The 18,414-nt window shown below is 40.6% G+C and overlaps 1 protein-coding gene across 1 annotated transcript in view; it reads left to right on the top strand.

The window, feature by feature from the left end:
- Positions 1 to 18,414, top strand: part of LOC132816011 (dynein axonemal heavy chain 11-like) — a 417,048-nt gene that overhangs the window by 23,079 nt on the left and 375,555 nt on the right. The window contains exon 6 of the mRNA XM_060825416.1: positions 866 to 1,033. Coding sequence (XP_060681399.1) covers positions 866 to 1,033 — 168 coding nt within the window. The remainder of the gene's footprint in view (positions 1 to 865; positions 1,034 to 18,414) is intronic.

Here is an 18,414-nt window from a genome sequence, read left to right as displayed (position 1 = left end):
TATGCGACCCCGTGCTATATAAACATCGTGCAAAAAAAGACAATTAAAGCATTGATGATGCAACCGTGTTATAGCTAATATGTTTTAAAAGTTCTTGCTTTAGAACAGAGTCCTCTATTCATCAATCTCGTTATGGCCCATTTGAGTTGACAAATGCTCAATATAGCAGAATGGCTTGTACCTGACCCTCCCCATAATCAGCTCTGCAGCTTTAACTGTGCCACGTAGACCACTGGCAGTTATGGAGGCTGTAATGATTGGACTCCTTGTAGTAGAAGATTTGTTTCAGTGCTGAGGTGATTAGGCAAGCTTTGATGTTCGGAGGGGGGAATCTAACTAGTGGCAGTGTCAGGGCCAAGGGGCAGCCCGAGGCACAGAGGTCCCTTCTTGAGACCATGAAGCCTTTTGAAGGTAATGTTCGTTACCTCTTCTAGGAGATGGCATTCATGTACCTGACAACCTCCCACTTAACATGGGTTGTTTTGTTGCCAGCTTCTTCGTAATACTTCATATTTATCTATATGAATTTGAATCACATGTGCTGATGACAATAAATCATTCATTGTTTCATGGGTTCATGATTTACGGATGATTGAGAATATTCAGTAGGATGTCGGCAAATTATATGGCTGGACTAGATATTGGAACCATTTAAGTCTTTTTAGGTAATTAGCAAAGAATAAACTCCTTGGAGAATACAATTTTCCCACTTCCTTTTGCATATGTTCATAATTCTAATTTTCAAAATGGTTTCTTCTCATTCAAATATGCCCACATTATTATTAATTGATGAATATTTAGTAAAGAGAATGTTTACAGTCTTTATAATGTGAAATGTTTGTGATGCTATATCTTCTTTTTGCAGGATTTGTTTATTACTATGCTAGAATTCCAAAAACTGGAGAGGTTGGAGTTTGGTGGCATGAAGGGAAAAATCCTAAGTGAACAAGTTTCTAAAATGAACAATGAATTCTTGGAGTGCTGCAATGTTTTTAAGGAAAGCACCTATGATCCTTTGGATTATGATTGCATGGTAAACTTAATTCTTTGACCTTGGTCAGGTTTATATGAAATGTAACTTATTGCAGTGACAGGCTAGTGCTGAAAGATATTACTAAACTTGAAAAAGTATGACAAAATGGTCAAACATAAGTGTGAGATACGGTAGAGCTTTTCAGTTTGTATCCAGTTTGTAACAAAGTCCTTACTTTTTAAGATTGCACCCAAAGTTAGTATTAGCACCTGGAACAACTTTGTCAAGGTGATTAGTTGGCGAGCTAGCAATTGAGTTGTAGGTAATTTCTTCTCAATAAGCATTTCTTTAAAAAATCCTTAAGAAGATTTTGATGAAATGTAACTACTTCTTCTTTGTTCTGATGAAAATGTAACTTGCAGAATTCCAAGTTTGTTTGGTGCTTTTAACAGACCATAGACTTTTCCTCTGTGACCCAGAGTTAGGTGTATTAATATTCATTAACTGTGATGTGAAACAGCAGTGATCCCTTTACTGCGTGCTGTTTCAAAACATTATATTCAAGAAGTAGTTGTTTTCAATATTGTGGGAGTCATATGACCAAGCCTCCTGAGGAGGAGAAGCAGTTATCCTCTAGACAAAGGCTTGCATTGCTGACAGCCAGTAGTTTATAGCCCTTTCCCAGGGGTTAAGTGGAAAGTCATTAACACGTCTTGTAAACTGGATATAACTTTCAATTCTATTGTATAAGGAGTTCTGTTGGAGTCAGTAATTTCTGAAGCTGATTATAACATAATTCATCATTCCAGACTGACCAGAGTGTGCTTGGCTGACATTGTTTTCGGAGATGGTTGTGGCTGATTGTTGCCAAGGTCTGTCACATAATTATAGCTTTTTAGACTCTGTGTTTACCGAACGGAAAGAGGCCATTTAGACCATTGAGTCTGCACTGATCGTCAAAGATCTGATTGGACAAATCCCATTTATGTTGGCTATTTAAAGCGCTCTTAAAACATCATGGAATTATCATGGAAATATAAACAATTGCTTTTCACACCATTGGTGACAATATTACAGTGTTGTGCATTCTCTTGTCCTACCAGCAACATTTTGGAGTAGGGTGAAACCCTTGGAAAAGTGGCTGGGGTTATGCCGAAGTGGTAAACCAGGAAATCATCCAAAGAACTATGGTGTCTGCTGATTGAAATGTTGAGACATTTCTTTCAAAAATCTGATTTATTTCGGATATTGTCATTAACAAACAGTGAAATTCACAACTAATCTTGGAGGAACTGTTGGGCAAAGTTCACAGCACAGAATCAGATAAGTTAATTGCTGTTTTACGTCTGTCCAAGAGAAAGGCTGCAGTAGTGAGTATAGTGGATTCTTTCTTGATTCTGTTTTTGGGGATAAGTCTCTTGATTAAACTTAAAATATAAGCCATAGCTATTAATTTAACCCGGGGCAGTGTTTGTAGAGGAAAAAGACAGTGTTATTTTCTGTGTCTGTAAATTGTGAAGGAGCAAAAATGGCCTTTGCAGTGATGTGTACTTCTCCTTAGATGTGGGAGTTTAAAGAGAGATTAAGGGTTACTGTGGATTATATCTGCCATAAATGCTGTTGGATGCAAATCTTATCAGATTGAATGGATCGGTTGGAGAGACAGATAGAAGCGATGAGGAATTTGCAACAGCAACAGTATGCGATGGATGGCAGATGTAGGAAGGGGGGAAAGTCTCAGATACAGTCACATAGATGGGTTAACTCCAGGAAGGGTAAGAGAGGTAGGCAGCTAGAGCAGGAGTCTTTTGTGGATAAACCCATTTCAAACAGGTATGCTGTTTGGAAAATGTAGGGGATGATGGATTCTCAGGGGAACGTAGCACGAACAGCCAGGTTTCTGATATTGAGACCGGCTCTAATGCAACGAGGGGTACGTCGGGTTCCAAGAGATCAATTGTGTTAGGGGATTCTCTAGTCAGAGGTACAGACAGACATTTCTGTGGCCAGAAGAGAAAAAGCAGAATGGTATGTTGATTCCCTGGTGCCAGGATCAAGGATGTCTCAGAGAGGTGCAGAATGTTCTCACGGGGGAGAGGGGCCAGCAGGAGGTCATTGTCCACATTGGAACCAATGACATTGGAAGGGAAAATGTTGAGACTCTGAAGGGAGATTACAGAGATTTAGGCAGGAATTTAAAAAGGAGATCCTCAAAGGTAGTAATATCTGGATTACTCCCAGTGCTACGAGCTAGTGAGGGCAGGAATAGCAGGATAGAGCAGATGAATGCATGGCTGAGGAGCTGGTGTATGGGAGAAGGATTCACATTTTTGGATCATTGGAATCTCTTTTGGGGTAGAAGTGACCTGTACAAGAAGGACGGCTTGCACCTAAATTAGAAGGGGACTAATATACTGGCAGGGAAATTTGCTAGAACTGCTTGGGAAGATTTAAACTAGTAAGGTGGGGGGATGGGACCCAGGGAGATAATGAGGAAAGAGATCGATCTGAGATGGGTACAGCTGAGAACAGGAGTGAGTCAAACAGTCAGGGCAGACAGGGACAAGGTAGGACTAATAAATTAAACTGCATTTATTTCAATGCAAGGGGCCTAACAGGGAAGGCAGATGAACTCAGGGCATGGTTAGGAACATAGGACTGGGATATCATAGCAATTACAGAAACATGGCTCAGAGATGGGCAGGACTGGCAGCTTAATTTTCCAGGATACAAATGCTACAGGAAGGATAGAAAGGGAGGCAAGAGAGGGGGGGGGAGTGGCATTTTTGATAAGGGATAGCATTACAGCTGTGCTGAGGGAGGGTATTCCTGGATATACATCCAGGGAAGTTATTTGGGCGGAACTGAGAAATAAGAAAGGGATGATCACCTTATTGGGATTGTATTATAGGCCCCCCAATAGTCAGAGGGAAATTGAGAAACAAACTTGCAAGGAGATCTCAGCTATATGTAAGAATAATAGGGTAGTTATGGTAGCGGATTTTAACTTTCCAAACATAGACTGCAGTTGCCACAGTGTTAAAGGTTTAGATGGAGAGGAATTTCTTAAGTGTTTACAAGCCAATTTTCTGATTCAGCATGTGGATGTACCTACTAGAGAAGGTGCAAAACTTGACCTACTCTTGGGAAATAAAGCAGGGCAGGTGACTGAGGTGTCTGTGGGGGAACACTTTGGGGCCAGCGACCATAATTCTATTCATTTTAAAATAGTGATGGAAAAGGATAGACCAGACTAAAAGTTGAAGTTCTAAATTAGAGAAAGGCCAATTTTGACGGTGTTAGGCAAGAGCGTTTGAAACCTGATTGGAGGCAGGTGTTCGCAGGTAAAGGGACGGCTGGAAAATGGGAAGCCTTCAGAAATGAGATAACAAGAATCCAGAGAAAGTATATTTCTGTCAGGGTGAAAGAGAAGGCTGGTAGGTAGAGGGAATGCTGGATGACTAAAGAAATTGAGGGTTTGGTTAAGAAAAAGGAAGCATTTGCCAGGTATAGACAGGATAGATCGAGTGAATCCTGAGAATAAAGAAAGGAGGAGTATACTTAAGAGGGAAATCAGGAGGCAAAAAGGGGACATGAGATAGCTTTGGCAAATAGAATTAAGGAGAATCCAAAGAGGTTTTACAGATACATTAAGGACAAAAGGGTAACTAGGGAGAGAATAGGATCCCTCAAAGATCAGAAAGGCAGCCTTTGTGTGGAGCCACAGAAAATGGGGAGATACTAAATGAATACTTTGCATCAGTATTTACTGTGGAAAAGAACATGGAAGATATAGACTGTAGGGAAATAGATGGTGACATCTTCCAAAATGTCCAGATTACAGAGGAGGAAGTGTTAGATGTCTTGAAACGCATAAAAGTGGAAAAATCCCCAGGTCCTGATCAGGTGCACCCTAGAACACTGTGGGAAGCTAGAGAAGTGATTGCTGGGCCTCTTGCTGAGATATTTATATCATGGATAGTCACAGGTGAAGTGCCTGAAGACTGGAGGTTGGCTAACGTGGTGCCACTGTTTAAGAAGGGTGGTAAGGACAAGCCAGGGAACTATAGACCAGTGAACCTGACATGGGCAAGTTGTTGGAGGGAGTCCTGAGGGACAGAATGTACATGTATTTGGAAAGGCAAGGACTAATTAGTAGGGATAATCAACATGGCTTTGTGCATGGGAAAACAAATCTCACAAACTTGATTGAGTTTTTGAAGAAGTAACAAAGAGGATTGATGAGGGCAGAGTGGTAGATGTGATCTATATGGACTTCAGTAAAGACCTTCAACAAGGTTCCCCATGGAAGATTGATTGGCAAGGTTAGATCTCATGGAATACAGGGAGAACTAGCCATTTGGATACAGAACTGGCTCAAAGGTAGAAGACAGAGGGTGGTGGTGGTGGAGGGTTGTTTATCAGACTGGAGGCCTGTGACCTGTGGAGTGCCACAAGGATCGGTGCTGGGCCGTCTACTTTTTGTCATTTACATAAATGATTTGGATGCGAGCATAAGAGTTACAGTTAGTAAGTTTGCAGATGACACCAAAATTGGAGGTGTATTGGACAGCGAAGAGGGTTACCTCAGATTACAACAGGATCTGGCCAATGGGCTGAGAAGTGGCAGATGGAGTTTAATTCAGAGAAATGCAAGGTGGTGCATTTTGGGAAAGCAAATCTTAGCAGGACTTATATACTTAATGGTAAAGTCCTAGGGAGTGTTGCTGAACAAAGAGACCTTGGAGTGCAGGTTCATAGCTCCTTGAAAGTGGAGTCACAGGTAGATAGAATAGTGAAGAAGGTGTTTGGTATGCTTTTCTTTATTGGTCAGAGTATTGAGTACAGGATTTGGAAGGTCATGTTGCAGCTGTACAGAACATTGGTTCGGCCACTGTTGGAATATTGTGTGCAATTCTGGTCTCCTTCCTATCAGAGGGTTCAGAAAAGATTTATAAAGATGTTGCCAGGATTGGAGGATCTGAGCTACAGGGAGAGGCTGAACCGGCTGGTGCTGTTTTCTCTGAAGTATCGGAGGCTGAGGGGTGACCTTATGGAGGTTTACAAAATTATGAGAGGCATAGATAGGATAAATAGACAAAGTCTTTTCCCTGGGGTTGGGGAGACTAGAACTGGAGGGCATAGGTTTAGGGTGAGAGGAGAAAGATATAAAAGAGACCTAAGGGGCAACTTTTTCACACAGAGGATGGTACGTGTATGGAATGAACTGCCAGAGGATGTGGTGGAGGCTGGTATGATTGCAACATTTAAGGGGCATTTGGATGGGTATATGAATAGGAAGGGTTTGGAGGAATATGGGCCAGGTGCTGACAGGTGGGTCTAGATTGGGTTGGGATATCTGGTTGGCATGGACAGATCGGACCGAAGGGTCTGTTTCCATGCTGTACATCTCTATGACTCTATGTTTCTTAATTTTGCTTTTACTTGTTATATTTGTACAATTCTTCTTTCTAAAATGTGCCAATTGCATGTTTCACTTCTCAGTCATTGATTTCTGTGGAGCATGCTGGATATTGCATTTCCTCAGGAGCAGGTGAACGCAACAGACTGAAATTTGCTGCAACAGTCTCTCTTATCTGTACCCTTCAGCTTAAATTGTTTTTGACTAGCATATTTCTGGAATTAGAAGCTGATGACATACTGCAGGCAACAAGGCATTTTGAGACCTTTCTGAACAAGAAAATCAGCAGTGCATTTCCTTAACCACTAACATTTAATGATTGTAAAATAATCAGCACCATGACTGAGGAGAAGTGTGAATCTGTATCAAGTGAAGTATATAAAGAAAAGCAGGCAGGAAAAACATTTGAGAGAGAGAGAAAGGAAAAGTACATTTAAAAAAAAATCAAACTTATTTAAAATCCCAGCAATAACAACTCAACTTTTAAATATTGCGACTCCACACTCCTTATCATTCAGTTTGCAGATCTGAGGTTGTTTGGCAGTCATTAATGGCAATTTTGCAACTGAAAGGATATTTGTGTTATTAATTATTAGACTTAACTTTCTGTACAAAATATAAATGAAGCAAAGCAATTTCAGAAATCCATAAGATGATAATTCGCAACACTAATGACTGAGCCATGGATAGTATTTCCTGTAGTGGTTCTGTTTGCTGAGCTGGAAGTTTTAGTTGCAAACGTTTCGTCCCCTGGCTAGGAGACATCATCAGTGCTCTGGAGCCTCCTGCGAAGCGCTTCTTTGATGTTTCTTCCGGCATTTATAGTGGTCTGTCCTTGCCGCTTCCGGGTGCCAGTTTCAGCTGTCCGCTGTAGTGATTTGTATATTGGGTCCAGGTCGATGTGTCTGTTGATGGAGTTTGTGGATGAATGCCATGCCTCTAGGAATTCCCTGGCTGTTCTCTGTCTGGCTTGCCCTATGATAGTAGTGTTTTCCCAGTCGAATTCATGTTGCTTGTTGTCTGAGTGTGTGGCTACTAGGGATAGCTGGTCGTGTCGTTTCGTGGCTAGTTGGTGTTCATGTATGCGGATTGTTAGTTGTCTTCCTGTTTGTCCTATATAGTGTTTTGTGCAGTCCTTGCATGGTATTTTATAAACTACATTAGTTTTGCTCATGTTGGGTATTGGCTCCTTTGTTCTAGTAAGTTATTGTCTGAGCGTGGCTGTTGGTTTGTGTGCCGTTATGAGTCCTAGGGGTCGCAGTAGTCTGGCTGTCAGTTCTGAAACGCTCCTGATGTATGGTAGTGTGGCTAGTCCTTTAGGTTGTGGCATGTCCTCATTCCGTGGTCTATCTCTTAGGCATCTGTTGATAAAGTTGCGCGGGTATCCGTTTTTGGCGAATACCTTGTATAGGTGTTCTTCTTCCTCTTTTCGCAGTTCTGGTGTACTGCAGTGTGTTGTAGCTCTTTTGAATAGTGTCCTGATGCAGCTTCGTTTGTGTGTGTTGGGGTGGTTACTTTCATAGTTTAGGACTTGGCCTGTGTGTGTTGTTTTTCTGTGTACCCTTGTGGTGTACCCTTGGGAAAAAACTACTATCATAGGGCAAGCCAGACAGAGAATAGCCAGGGAATTCCTAGAGGCATGGCATTCATCCACAAACTCCATCAACAGACACATCGACCTGGACCCAATACACAAATCACTACAGCGGACAGCTGAAACTGACACCCGGAAGCGGCAAGGACAGACCACTATAAATGCAGGAAGAAACATCAAAGAAGCGCTTCGCAGGAGGCTCCAGAGCACTGATGACGTCTCCTAGCCAGGGGACGAAACGTTTGCAACTAAAACTTCCAGCTCGGCGAACAGAACCACTACAACAAGCACCCGAGCTACAAATCTTCACACAAACTTTGAATAGTATTTCCTTTCCACAAGTTGATTGATTTGTACATTAATGACAGCATCACCATTTACATATTGTTAGTTTACAAGCCTAATCTGGTTTAAGATCTGCAAACTACATTAACCAGCATATAGAATTGCTGGCCACTCAAGTCCCAGTCAAAATTCTAAAAATTCTAACTTAGACTTCAGGTGGCGCAAAGGTGTCTATCTGGAGAATTCTTCATGTGGAGTATTTCTAATGTTAGATTATTTATGTGCACTTGCACCGGCATTTAGCTATATATGCCCTCCTGAAGGTAAAAAAAAAGGATGTGCAATTTGATGCAATCTTTGGACAGACTTTTCGAGTCCAGTTGATTCCAGAGGCATTTAAAATGGCAATGGTGCAAGTTCTGGAATCCTTGCCTCGAATCCCAGTGCACATCCATCCGTCCCCTTTGCAGGTATAAATTCTGAATTAGGTTGTGATTTTTACTTTGTGCATTGCAAGGGCAGAGAAACCTGCGTTTATGTCTCTGCTACATTTTGTTTTAGTCGATTAATATAACCACACAGATATACTGCTGTATCTCACAAAGTTAAATGCACCACAAAATTGAATTCCCTGGAATGTCAAATCAGTAAGATCGTTTGAAAACAAGTTGAGTGTTTGTGTGGGAAATGTGAAGGAATGTGGGAAAAGAACAACAAATTATGTTTCAAAGGTAGAACTATCATAACTAACAAAATGAAATCAAATAAATTGACCTCTACGGTGACCATTTAATGATAATACCCATAATAAATGTAATAAGATTTTACTTAAATAAGAAATTCAGATTAATTTGGAATTCGCAAGTTTGATGTAACTTTATTACATCCCTTTGGAAGTGATTTTGTAACAAAAATATTCAGTTGTATTTAGCAGTCACTGGTGCTTGTTTAAATATCACTTTCAACCAGGTTTTTATTTTTAAGTAATAACTTTACAGTGTACCTACTTATGTAGCAGTATTTTGTGCTTTGTGTTGACAGATGCCTGTGTCATCTTGAAAATTAAAAATTGTACATTAAACAATCGACATATTTTTGCTGCTTTTCATGAATAGAATTCAAGCTTCTTAATATAATTTTTTTTGGCTGTCTCAGCCTTATGGTTGGAATGAAGACAGCTGTAAGATTATAGTGTTGAAATTTGAGAATATTAGTAAAGCATTTTCAAAAATATATTGAGATGTTAATAAAAAGGAAATGCTGATGAGGATTAACATTGAATGAAAATAATGCCAGTAAAATTTATCCCACTCTGATAAATGTTGCGAGCCAGAATGTGTTGTAGAAGGTAATAGTGCTGAAGGGATTAATGTTGAAAGTGCATTAAGCTCCACCCAACCTGATGGCGGGATAAGGCTTGGTTGGGGAAAGGCAGATGATTTTCAGTTTTGAATGGAACAGATCTATTATCCTTGGTCTCTCTATATTCTTAGTGACAATGTATATTATTCTAACAAAACTTGTACCTGATTGCTATTGTACAATAAACTGCATCTAATTTAAAACAAGAGTATCAAGTAGTTTTCTTCCATCCTTGACAAAGCAGATTCCATGACTGCAACCTGTTGGGAAATGGTGGCAGCAAATCTACCTTCAGGTGATTAAGAGTCCAACTAGCACAGACGACATGGTGCCACGGGGTCATCTGAAAAATTAATTTAGCTACACTATTACAACAGAATGCTAATGAAGTACTTAATGGTGCCATTTTGAAAACCTCTTCTCCACCAGTTAAATCCAAGTGAAAACCAGAAAGGTCGGGCATAGTTTACTTCCTCCAGGAATTTTGTACATAATACTCTTTTGTATGCAGGATTGAACATTAACACAACCTGTTCCTGAGGTTGATGGTGTAGCCAACTTTGCAGTTGTATTTTAAAGAGATGCTATTTACGATCTTTATTGTTGTGACACTTTGGCATGACCTACTGAATTGAATTGTTTGTTTGGTCTGGTATCCTAGCATACGTGGTCTGCAGACATGAATTACTCGAGCATTACCTAGCAATACAGGATCATTCGTTGTACGTCTTTGCATAGTACAAATTACAATAAATTATGGGAAAAATATAAACTTTGGAAAGTTCACATGAATTTTTCTCCGTACTCAATAACAAAATGTCATGGGATACATGTTCACTTAGGCAGATTTTACACAACTAATTCTTATTTTCTTTCTAATCGTGTGGTGGGGGGAAATAGGAAATGTTGCCTTTGCTTTAACTTAATTCAATGTCATTCTGCCGTGGATAGTCGTAATCTCACATGTAAGCATCCAGCATCTGCAAGCAGAGAGAAGTGGCAGGAGGTTGACAGTGAATTCTTCCACCGACAAGGCCAGTAAACAGTTGTTTTCTTGAACTGCAAGCTCTATCTCTTTTCATAGCTTTTGTGAACTGAAACCACTGTGCCCTGCACCCCCACTCAACGCACTCCGCTGCCCTAGAGGAATCATCTTCCTGGAACCGCCACACTGCTTCCTCCTACCCTTCAGAAACATGTATGCATATAAACAGTGATCCTGCAGGTCTCTCTGCAGGTTCTCTCCAGACTATCCAAGAAGGACAGGTGTCCTCTTCCACATGGACAGCAATCAGAGATTCTCTTACTTGACTAAGATTGCCTGGTCAAAAGACACCTGGCCACGACCACAGTCCTTGTGCCTTTACGCTGTCCTCCCCTGTCTTTGCCACTATAGGTGGTCTTCCTTCTCCTCGTACCCTCCCCTTTGCTTGGCACCCACCACCTTTAGTCTGTTGGAAAACAGGAGGCAGAAATTACTTGTGCACTACTCACTAATTCCCATTTGGTGAATGTTCATCCTCTGCAAATGAATGGTAAATTTTCCACCACGGGGTAACATGATGCTTGATGCAGGGCTGCAATGACACCTACTTTGTTTCAGGAACACAAGTTGATATTGGAAAATTGAAATTTCAATCCCCAAAATTATGTCCTCTTCTTGCCCACCTGCTTTCTTCCTTGACTTCGAGGGCTCCATTCAGTTACACCCTAATGTCTTCGATCAGTTCAAGTACCTCACCTTTTTATCTTACCTATTCTTGCTGAATAATCATATGTTGTGTAACACTTGATCTTGACTTAAAGACAGCCCTGATATTTGGCCAAAAAAAACATCCAATTGATGTCAAACCTACCATGTTGCAAACTCAACCGTTCAAAGGTGACTGTTTAGCTTCTCATGATTGCACAGAATATTAAAAATTTGTTTTGGGTCATAATGTGCTGGGTTTTTTTCTGGTATAGCTGGTATCTACAGTTTCCAGCCTGGTGGCTCTGTAATCAGTTGATGTACTGCAGTAAGCATGCAATGATGTGATAAGCAACTGTGGATTTCAACCCTTTAAAATGTTATTCACATGCAAGTCTACCCCTACAATTTGGTAAAGCTTTGACCTAGAAAGTGGATTTTAATATTAGTTATTTATGGTACATTGTCACCTCGAATATTTAGTGTGCATTCTTGTCTTTTTTTTGAACAGGAATCCATTATTGCAACTGAGTCATCCTGCTATTGCCCTCAGCTCAGCAGCCATCCTTCATGAACATAGGAGGTATAGTTAGTATGTTTGCAGATAACATCAAAATTGGAGGTGTTGTGGACAGTGAAGAAGGCTACCTCAGCATACAACAGGATCTTGATCAGATGGGCTAATGGGCTGAGAAGTGGCAGTTGGAGTTAATTTCGATAAGGGTGAAGTGCTGCGTTTTAGAAACGTGAATCAGGGCAGGACCTCGGGGTGCAGGTGCACAGTTCCTTGAAAGTGGAGTCGCAGGTAGATAGGATAGTGAAGAAGGCGTTTAGTATGTTTTCCTTTATTGGTCAGAGCATTGAGTATGAGAGTTGGGAGGTCATGCTCCAGCTGTACAGGACATTGGTTAGGCCGTTTTTGGAATACTGTGTGCAATTCTGGTCTCCCTGCTATAGGAAGGATGTTGTGAAACTTGAAAGGTTTCAAAAAAGGTTTTCAAGGATGTTGCCAGGTTTGGAGAGTTTGAGCTATAGATAAAGGCTGAATAGGCTGGGGCTGTTTTCCCTGGAGCATTGGAGGCTGAGGGGTGACCTTACAGAGGCTTATAAAATCATGAGGGGCATAGACAGGGCAAATGGACAAAGTATTTTCCCTGGCTTGGGGGAGTCCAGAAATAGAGGGCATACCTTTAGGTTGAGAGGGGACAGGTTTAAAAGGGACCTAAGGGGCAACTTTTTCATGCAGAGAGTGCTGCGTATATGGAATGAGCTGCTGGAGAAAGTGGTGGAGGCTGGTACAGTTACAGCATTTAAAAGGCATCTGGATAGGTGTATGAATAGGGAAGATTGAAAGTGATATGGGTCAAGTGCTGGCAAACGGGACTAGATTAATGTAGGATATCTGGTCAGCATGGACGAATTGGACTGAAGGGTCTGTTTCCATGCTATACATCTCAATGACTTTATCAGGCATTTTTACACCTGCACTCTATAGCCATCTCAATATTTCCTGTGCTCCCATCCCCACTTTTCTCCCCTTCTATCTCAGAGCTACTTTTCATACCAGTGCTGTTTGTATTCCTCAGTGCTCCTTTAGCACCCTGTATTTCCTCTTTAAATTTTCATTTTGTCAATTTAAACCCATTGCTACAACAGTAGTTAACCTTCTATGATGACATTGAGTCATGTCCTGTTGAGCTGCAGCTCACCTGATTTGTGCAACCTTTCCTGTCCCAGAGTTGGTTGTAATATCCTAGAAATTTGGAATAATTCCTCCTCCATCATTTACTCCACTCATGCATTAACTGTTTTTCACTGCATTGACTGTATCTGTATTTATTATTGTTGGCAATGTGACTAATTTAAGATTTCTATCTTTTGAGATTCTGCCCTTCTTCCTAAACCTTCATTGTGTGGGATGAGACAATGGTATTGAAATAGTCAATGTGAATTTGCATTAAAGTCTCAATTGCAACTCTCCCCAAACTAGTGACATCTCTCATTCTCTGGCAAATCAAGTACTTTAGCTGTGATGGAAACAGACGTGTTATCTTTGGCACCTGGTAATTCCTAAGGAATTATGCCTAATTAGTAAATGTAACTTGTCAATTATCTATCGTTGTCATGCTATGAACTGCCTCTTCCTATTACGGCTCACTGGCAATCCATCTTCAATCATGATTAATTCAATAGGCTCTGACTCAGCAGAAAAAGGAAGGAGGGAGCAGCATTATACCCCAACGACAAGCTATCAGTGATTGGTAACTGGAATCCAATATGACATGTAGTACTACCACTCCTTTCTACTGGTTTCATTCTTTCCAGCCTGTCTGTATGTTCTAGGTGTTCACTCTTCCTGCACAAAGATGTTCTGAGCCCATTCAGTGATGTTCTTTATCCTGGAACTAAGGCACAATGGAAAGGCCAGTCTTCTCCCAAACGGCAAATTCCTCATTATGTCGGCATTTCTTCACTTCATTGTACCCAGCGAATGCAGTTATTTGTCACATGATGCTGCAGCTATGTTCTCTCTATCCGCATGATGTAAACACTGTAGCTGATGTTCAGCACTGAAAGCAAGCTTGAATGTTCCCAGAGGGTTTAGCACTGCCTGCCTTTGCCCACATTGCTGGATGGCCAACCATGAGCAGGCATTCTGAATTCTCCTTAGCTGCAAGGCTATCGCTACTTATTCAATGAAAATTTGTAATGCTTAACTTCTTACCTTTGTTCTCTCTTTTACTACTTTGTATGTAAGTTTTTTTTGCACCTGTTACACTGTACCTAAGTTGGCACAGCACATGGTGCCATTGTACACTTTTCACTGTACTGCTGCACTTCTGTACTTGAGTACATTTGATGGTAAAATCTAAATCTAAACCTCACCTCCTGGAACATGTGCCCTGAGGAATTCATTTTCCCATTTATCAGCCACTCCTGAAGCTTAGAAACTCTGAGTTTAGGTAACCAAGGATTCTTGCTGCATGTGTGGTGATTCAAGACACTTGAAGCCTCCTGGAATTTGTAAATGGTGTATGAATTGCCAGATTATTTTACTTAAAAACTGTTGCTTGTTTTATAAATAAAATTTTAAAGTTAGTATTTTCTAAACTCCTATTTATTGCAATTTTATTTATATACTTTTAATTAATGCAGTCCAAATCTGTTTAATATTGGAAACCCCAAATTAGTTAATTTTGATTTTATTCCCTTGGAGTTAATTAACTGGTGGGTTTTTTTGTCTTTGTTTAAATCATTTTGTAATTCTTTCCCCTCTGCAATGAATTGCCACTCTCTAAATTTGTGTTGTCAATCTGTATAACAAGCCACTCCATTCAGCAGATCCACTCAACTTTGTGCTCATGACTCATGCTTGTAGGACTATTAACTTCATAACCATAGAAATAGAGTGTGATTTACTGAGAGAATGTAGATGTGCTACACTTCGCAAATTAATTTCTCATCCCAAATATACTCAAATTATAATGAGGTCAGGCTGATTATATTAAATATGAGGTTGTGAATGAATTATCATTTTTGATTAGGTAGAGAAATATTTGGACCCATTTCTTGATGTACTATTAGCTATTTGAAGTAGTGAATTGTAGAACCACTTCTGTATTTTGGGACTATAGTACTGTTCTTTCAATGCTGTATTTTTACAGTTAACAGGTGGCACGGTGGCTCAGTGGTTAGCACTGCTGCCTCAGAGCCCCAGAGACCCAGGTTCGATTCCAACCTCAGCCAACTGTCTGTGTGGAGTTTGCACATTCTTCCCGTGTCTGCGTGGGTTTCCTCTAGGTGCTCCAGTTTCCTCCCACACTCTGAAGATGTGCAGGTTAGGTGAATCGGCCATGCTAAATTGTCCATAGGCGTTAGGTGCATTAGTCAGAGGGAAGGGGGTCTGGGGGGGTAGGGGTGGGCTGGGGGTGGGGGGGTGGGGGGGAAGGTTTACTGTTCAGAGGGTCAGTGTGAACCTGTTGGGCAGAAGAGCCTGTTTCCACACTGCAGGGAATCTAATCTAATCTACTATGCTGATTTACTTGAAGTTGAGACTCAGCAGCTTCGTTGAGATGATTGCTTGGAGTCCTTAAGTTGAAGTTGACATTTGTAAAATTAACTTTCTCAAGAGAGTCTGATTTATAGACATTCCTTCCTAAATGTCTAAGATTTGTTGTTTTGAGAAATTGATTGTACCATATTATTGAATTGAAAAAACTATTTGTCAAGGACTTTTGTGATGCTGTGGTCTTATTCCCAACCTCTGGACCAGAAGGTCTGGATTCAAGTTCACCCCACCCTGGAAATGTGTCATAACGTTGATTTTTTTTAAATATAAAAAATAGCCTGTGGCAAGGCGTACCTGCTCTTGTACTTAAATTCTGTTAATATGAAGGCTGATATACCATTTGCCTATTTCACTGCCAGCTGCACTGGCATGCTTACTTTCAATAACTGGTGCACGAGGGCACCTCGGTCTTATTGCACCAAACCCTCCCCAGTTTATCAGAATGCTGTGCTGGTAGCTGAAGAAAATTAGAAGTGAAAGCTATGGTCTGCTGAGGCTTGGACCCCAGCCCACTGTTGTTCAACTTGGTGTTGAAGCCAATCAAAGCAGATTTACCCTACAACAAAAAAATAATATGACATTCTTTTATACTTGGTTTTACGATGTCTTTAAATAGACAAACACTGTGATGAAAACATTGACAAACAAATATCATTGCCATTTGCGAGTTTTGAGAAGATTTGTAGCTCAGATTGAGGTTTTGGATGTAGGTTTGCTCGCTGAGCTGGCAGGTACATTTCCAAATGTTTCGCCTGAGGCCCACTGATGATGTTACCTAGTAGGATAATGTTGTTATGTTGTTAATAGTGATTTCTGTAGTGAATTGTGAAGAAGAGATTGAGGAACTGTAACAAGTCATCAGCTAAAGTGAGTGAACAAGTTATGGTAGATACAGTTCAGGATAAGGATACATAAGTTAACAGTTGGAATAAAAGAATATAAAGTGTGAATACAGTCTAAACGGGTGAGCATTGAAAGGGTATGATGGAGGGTTGGTCAGAGGATGGGACCTGGTGGGAGTTTTGTTTAATGGTCCAATTGGATAAGACATGATAAAATTGATTTGCAAAGGCAACCTAAAGCTCATTGGAATACTGGTTTTATGTGTACAGACATGTCAAACATAAAAGCAGTAACCCTGAGTGTTTGAGCTGACTTTGAAATATTGTATTTACTTCCCACATTAGGAAGGGTGTACTGGCATTGAGGAGAATCTAGCAATAATTATCCAGGCTGCTGCATTTAATTGAGTTAAAAATCACACATCACCAGATTATAGTCTAACAGGTTTATTTGGAAGCAATAGCTTTTGAGGTGCTGCCTTTTCATTAGGTGGTTGTCAATTAGGACCATAAAACGAAGAATTTAAAGCAAAATGGTTACAGTGTCATGGAGCTGTAATGATATATTAAACAAGTTTAGATAAAGTCTTTCATCTTTTAGAATGGGATATGCTAGTTTCAGTTCTTTTAATACGTAAATCCCAAGCTCCTTTTAAGTTACATTCTCAAGATAGCTTCAACCTTTCTATCAATGGGTGCCATCTCGGCTCAGACAATGCATTAAAGGTGTGAGGTTAAAGTCTGTCTGTGGTCGCAATGCTGAGTCAGACTGATTCTATTTCTAAAGTGGGACTTACAGAATATTATTTGGATTTATGCAGTTTTTGAACAAAATAAAATGTAATTCTGCAAATACAAATTCACCGCATAAACTTATATGTGTGCTTGTGCAGGAGAGACAGGGTTTGTGCATGTGGGCATGAGTGCATGTGAAAGAGTGTGTGTAAGCTTGGTGAAGTATATGTGTATGTGTGATGGGCTATAAGCCTGTGAGAGGTTGCGTGCATGGGCGAGAGTGCGGGGGGTGCATATTTGTGGGCGTGAGAGAAAGCTTATGGATAAGAGAGGGTCTGCATGAGTGTGAGAGTATGTAGGAGTGTGTGAGAGAGAGAGAATGTATAGTTCACTTGGGGTCACCTGTAGTGTGACATGAACCCAAAGTCCCAGTTAAGGCCATCCCCATGGGTACTGAACTTGGCTATCAGCCTCTGCTCGGCCACTTTTTGTTGTTGCTGGTCCTGAAGTCCGCCTTAGAGGATGGTCACCTGAAGGTCTGAGGCCGAATGTCCCGACTGGGAGGGAACACTCCTGTCTAGTGATCGTTGTGCGTTGCCTATTCATCCTTTGCCATAGCATCTGCTTGCTCTTACCAATGTGCCATGCCACAGGGCATCCTTGTCTGCGTCTGGATGGGTACATGAATTGGAAGGAATATGGGCCAAGTGCTGGCAAATGGGACTAGATTAGGTTCGGATGTCTCGTTGGCATGGGCGAGTTGGACTGAAAGGTTTGTTTCCGTGCTGTACATCTCTGTGACTTGAAGTGGTAAGATGATTTTCATGATGCCTTCCTGGAATAAGAGAAGTATCCTATCTTGACAGACAAAATAAATTGGGCCTGCATTCTGTGGAGTTCAAACGAATGAGAAATGATGTCATTGAATCATACAAGATTCTGAATTGCAAAGACACCATAGTAGGGGAAAGGACCAATCATTTAGTATTGGGATGAGGAAAACATTTTTCATCCAGAATTTTATAGATGTTCCATGGTCAAGTGTGTTAACAACTGACTGAGAATAATAGGCTTTTATTCTCTTGAGGAATTGAGGAATGTGGGGAGTCAGCAGAAAGTGATGCAAATGCCAGGAGACCATGACTGTATTGTTGAGGGAGTGGGCTCAAGGAGCCAAATGGTCTTACGTTTTGCCTGTTGCTCATCATTTTGTCCACCGTTGTTACATTCATGGTTCATGTCTAAAAGCAAAAAAAACTTTAGAAAGTTCTTAGCCTCAACTTTGTGTTCATTCTACAGTATTAAAATGATAACTGCTGTAACTCATAGATGAAATTAGCCTCGAGTGAACTGAAAGTACAGTTTTTTTGATGTCAGAAAATTGTTGAAAGGATTAGTTTTAGATAAGAAACTACAACAATGCAATAGAAATATTTTTTGAC

The sequence above is a fragment of the Hemiscyllium ocellatum genome, chromosome 5, assembly GCF_020745735.1.
Source record: "Hemiscyllium ocellatum isolate sHemOce1 chromosome 5, sHemOce1.pat.X.cur, whole genome shotgun sequence".
NCBI classification, from domain to species: domain Eukaryota; kingdom Metazoa; phylum Chordata; class Chondrichthyes; order Orectolobiformes; family Hemiscylliidae; genus Hemiscyllium; species Hemiscyllium ocellatum.
Note: the sequence above shows the minus strand (reverse complement) of the source record. Positions and strands in the feature narration are given on the sequence as shown.